Genomic DNA, 3064 nt, shown 5'->3' with positions numbered 1-3064 from the left:
CATGGCAGGTTGGTACTAACCCTAACCCTAACCCATCTACATGGCAGGTTGGTACTAACCCATCTACATGGCTGGTTGGTACTAACCCTAACCCATCCACATGACTGGTTGGTACTAACCGTAACCCATCTCCATGGCAGGTTGGTACTAACCCTAACCCATCTACATGGCTGGTTGGTACTAACCCAAACCCATCTACATGGCAGGTTGGTACTAACCCTAACCCATCTACATAGCATGTTGGTACTAACCCTAACCCATCTACATGGCTGGTTGGTACTAACCCTAACCCATCTACATGGCTGGTTGATACTAACCCTAACCCATCTACATGGCTGTTTGGTACTAACCCTAACCCATCTACATGGCTGGTTGGTACTAACCCTAACCCATCTACATGGCTGTTTGGTACTAACCCTAACCCATCTACATGGCTGGTTGGTACTAACCCTAACCCATCTACATGGCTGTTTGGTACTAACCCTAACCCATCTACATGGCTGTTTGGTACTAACCCCAACCCATCTACATGGCTAGTTGTAACTCATCGAGAGAAGATGAAGAAAACAGTTACATTGTAGTCTGGATGTCAACCTCAGCATGTTCGATGGAAACCAATTTTATTCAGATCAATTCATTACAGTAGATTATTGATTTATGATTGATATAATTGTCAACTATTATTTACAAAAACATCTTAAATTCAGTGAACATATACTTATATATATAACAATAAACTATTTGTTCTAGCAATTACTGTATATCAAGTGTTTAATTTCTACATTAAATTGACATTGACAAATTAAAAAATTGTCAAAAAGAGTTGCATACAGGCTTTATAGCGTCAAGGAGGATGAGGTGAGGCTGGAGCAGGTTTTAAAGAGTCTGGGAGGATGGGGTGAGACTGGAGCAGGTTTTATAGAGTCAGCGAGGATGGAGTGAGGCTGGAGCAGGTTTTAAAGAGTCAGGGAGGATGGAGTGAGGCTGGAGCAGGTTTTAAAGAGTCAGGGAGGATGGAGTGAGGCTGGAGCAGGTTTTATAGAGTCAGCAAGGATGGGGTGAGGCTGGAGCAGGTTTTAAAGAGTCAGGGAGGATGGAGTGAGGCTGGAGCAGGTTTTAAAGAGTCAGGGAGGATGGGGTGAGGCTGGAGCAGGTTTTAAAGAGTCAGGGAGGATGGAGTGAGGCTGTAGTAGGTTTTATAGCATCGGGGAGGATGGGGTAAGGCTAGAGCAGGTTTTATAGAGTCAGGGAGGATGGGGTGAGGCTGGAGCAGGTTTTATAATGTCAGGGAGGATGGGGTGAGGCTGGAGCAGGTTTTATAGAGTCGGGGAGGATGGGTTGAGGATGTAGCAGGTTTACATCCAAACAATTTCCTCTGAATCTGACATGAAAAAAATGTATTGTGAAAGTTGCTCCAGGTATTCCCTATGGGTTTGACATAGGAGCATGTAGTTGCTTTACAAACAGCCTGTCAAAAAGCAGTCAGCCAGAGTGCCAGGACTGGTTCTTAGGATGTTTAACTATTTTCAAGAGAGGCAGAACCATCCATAAACCTTCCAGAATAGAATAACTCTCCCCTCCCCTCCCCTCTCCTTCCTTCCACCTCCCCCCACCTCAGAGAGAGGAGAAGAGATACGAGGTTCGGAGTACGGATCATTCCTCCAGTAAACCTCCCATCCCCTCCCCTCAGACATACTCTCAAGGTTTCCTGGAGGAATGATCCATACTCTGGACCTCGTATCGCCTCTCCTCTCTTCTCCCCTCCCCTCGCCTCAGACATACTCTGGAGGTTTCCTGGAGGAATGATCTGTACTCCGGACCTCGTATCTCTTCGGCGATTGTGCCTGGGGTGCTCTGTCTGCCTGTGGTCCCCTGGAATGGTCAGCCTGGGGTGCTCCGTAATAGTCTGCCTGGGGTCCCCTGGAATGGTCTGCCAGAGGCCCCAGACAGGATGCAAACAGGAGTAATCCAGCCACCAGCAGGAGGAATCCCCCCACCCAGCCGCAGAACAGGGCATCACCAAACTCCCAGCGCGGCACCACCTCCGGCACCGACTCATCAAAATAACGCATTACCGTCAAGTGGGCGACGTAGGAAACAGGGACCAGAGAAAGCACCCCAGCTACCATCCCCAGCACCCCTCCTGCCACCTTCATAATCCTCTTGGCCCTGCAGCCCTCCAGCCCCTGGCTGAAGCTGTTGATCAGGTGAAGACCAGGGATAGCCAGCAGCAGGCCCAGCAGGCCCACAGCCAGGGAGATACACATGAAGACACGGGCCACCTTGATGTCCTGAGGAAGGCCCAGCAGGCTGTCGTAGGGTCGACACTCCATCCCCCCCATGTCCTGGACCACGCAGGTCTCCCAGAGACCCAGCTCATAGCTCTCTGTGAGCAAGAGGTCTGTGGACAGGGTCAGCCACTGTGGCATCAGGGTGGTGGCCAGAGCACACAGCCAGGCTGCCATGTACACTACCATCCCCAGCAGCTCGAGAGTGGAGGCACACAGGTCCATGGTTTACCCGCCCCTCTCTGGCCTCGCTCCGTTGACCCTCAAGAGCTCTTCTCTGGCTGCTGGAGAGGTTCTGGAGAGGTCTGGCAGCTCCTGATGTCCAGTAGGAACAGAGAGGCTTCTCACAGCACCTGCTAATTACTGCTGACTACTGTTCTGTTCACAGGCAGGCGGAGAGCTCCTTCACTAACAGTCCCACTCCACAGAAACACACATCATCTGGCTGGAGGCTGGGAGGAAAGGGGCTCTCTGGCACATGGCCCTCCTCTTCCCTCCCCTACCTCCTGCTGAGGCTGCTGGTCTGCCAATGGACCAGGGGAGGGAGGGTACATGGCCGGCCTCCCTGAGAATCCTGCCCCGCCTGTCTCCTAGCCCTCCCAGCCCCATGGGATGGTATTAAAGGGAGACAGGAAGTTATTAAAATGCAGATTATTGACAATTCACGACAGAGAGCCAAGTCTGGGCTCAGCCCTCCTGGTTATTGTGCACCTATCCCAAATGGCACCCTATCCCCTATTTATTGCAGTACTTTAGGAAATTATGCCTTTCTTAAG

General features: G+C 50.8%; 1 protein-coding gene across 1 annotated transcript; it reads right to left on the bottom strand.

Moving 5' to 3' along the window:
* Nucleotides 1-603: 603 nt before the first annotated feature.
* Nucleotides 604-2803, bottom strand: LOC135524835 (putative claudin-24). Its single transcript, XM_064952696.1, has one exon. It carries the CDS (start codon nt 2511-2513, stop codon nt 1773-1775), a length of 741 nt encoding a protein of 246 aa, XP_064808768.1. The 5' UTR covers nt 2514-2803; the 3' UTR covers nt 604-1772.
* Between the last annotated feature and the right edge of the window lie 261 nt (nt 2804-3064).

The sequence above is a fragment of the Oncorhynchus masou genome, chromosome 31, assembly GCF_036934945.1.
Source record: "Oncorhynchus masou masou isolate Uvic2021 chromosome 31, UVic_Omas_1.1, whole genome shotgun sequence".
In the NCBI taxonomy this organism is placed as follows: Eukaryota; Metazoa; Chordata; class Actinopteri; order Salmoniformes; family Salmonidae; genus Oncorhynchus; species Oncorhynchus masou.
This window is presented reverse-complemented; position numbering and strand designations above follow the sequence as displayed.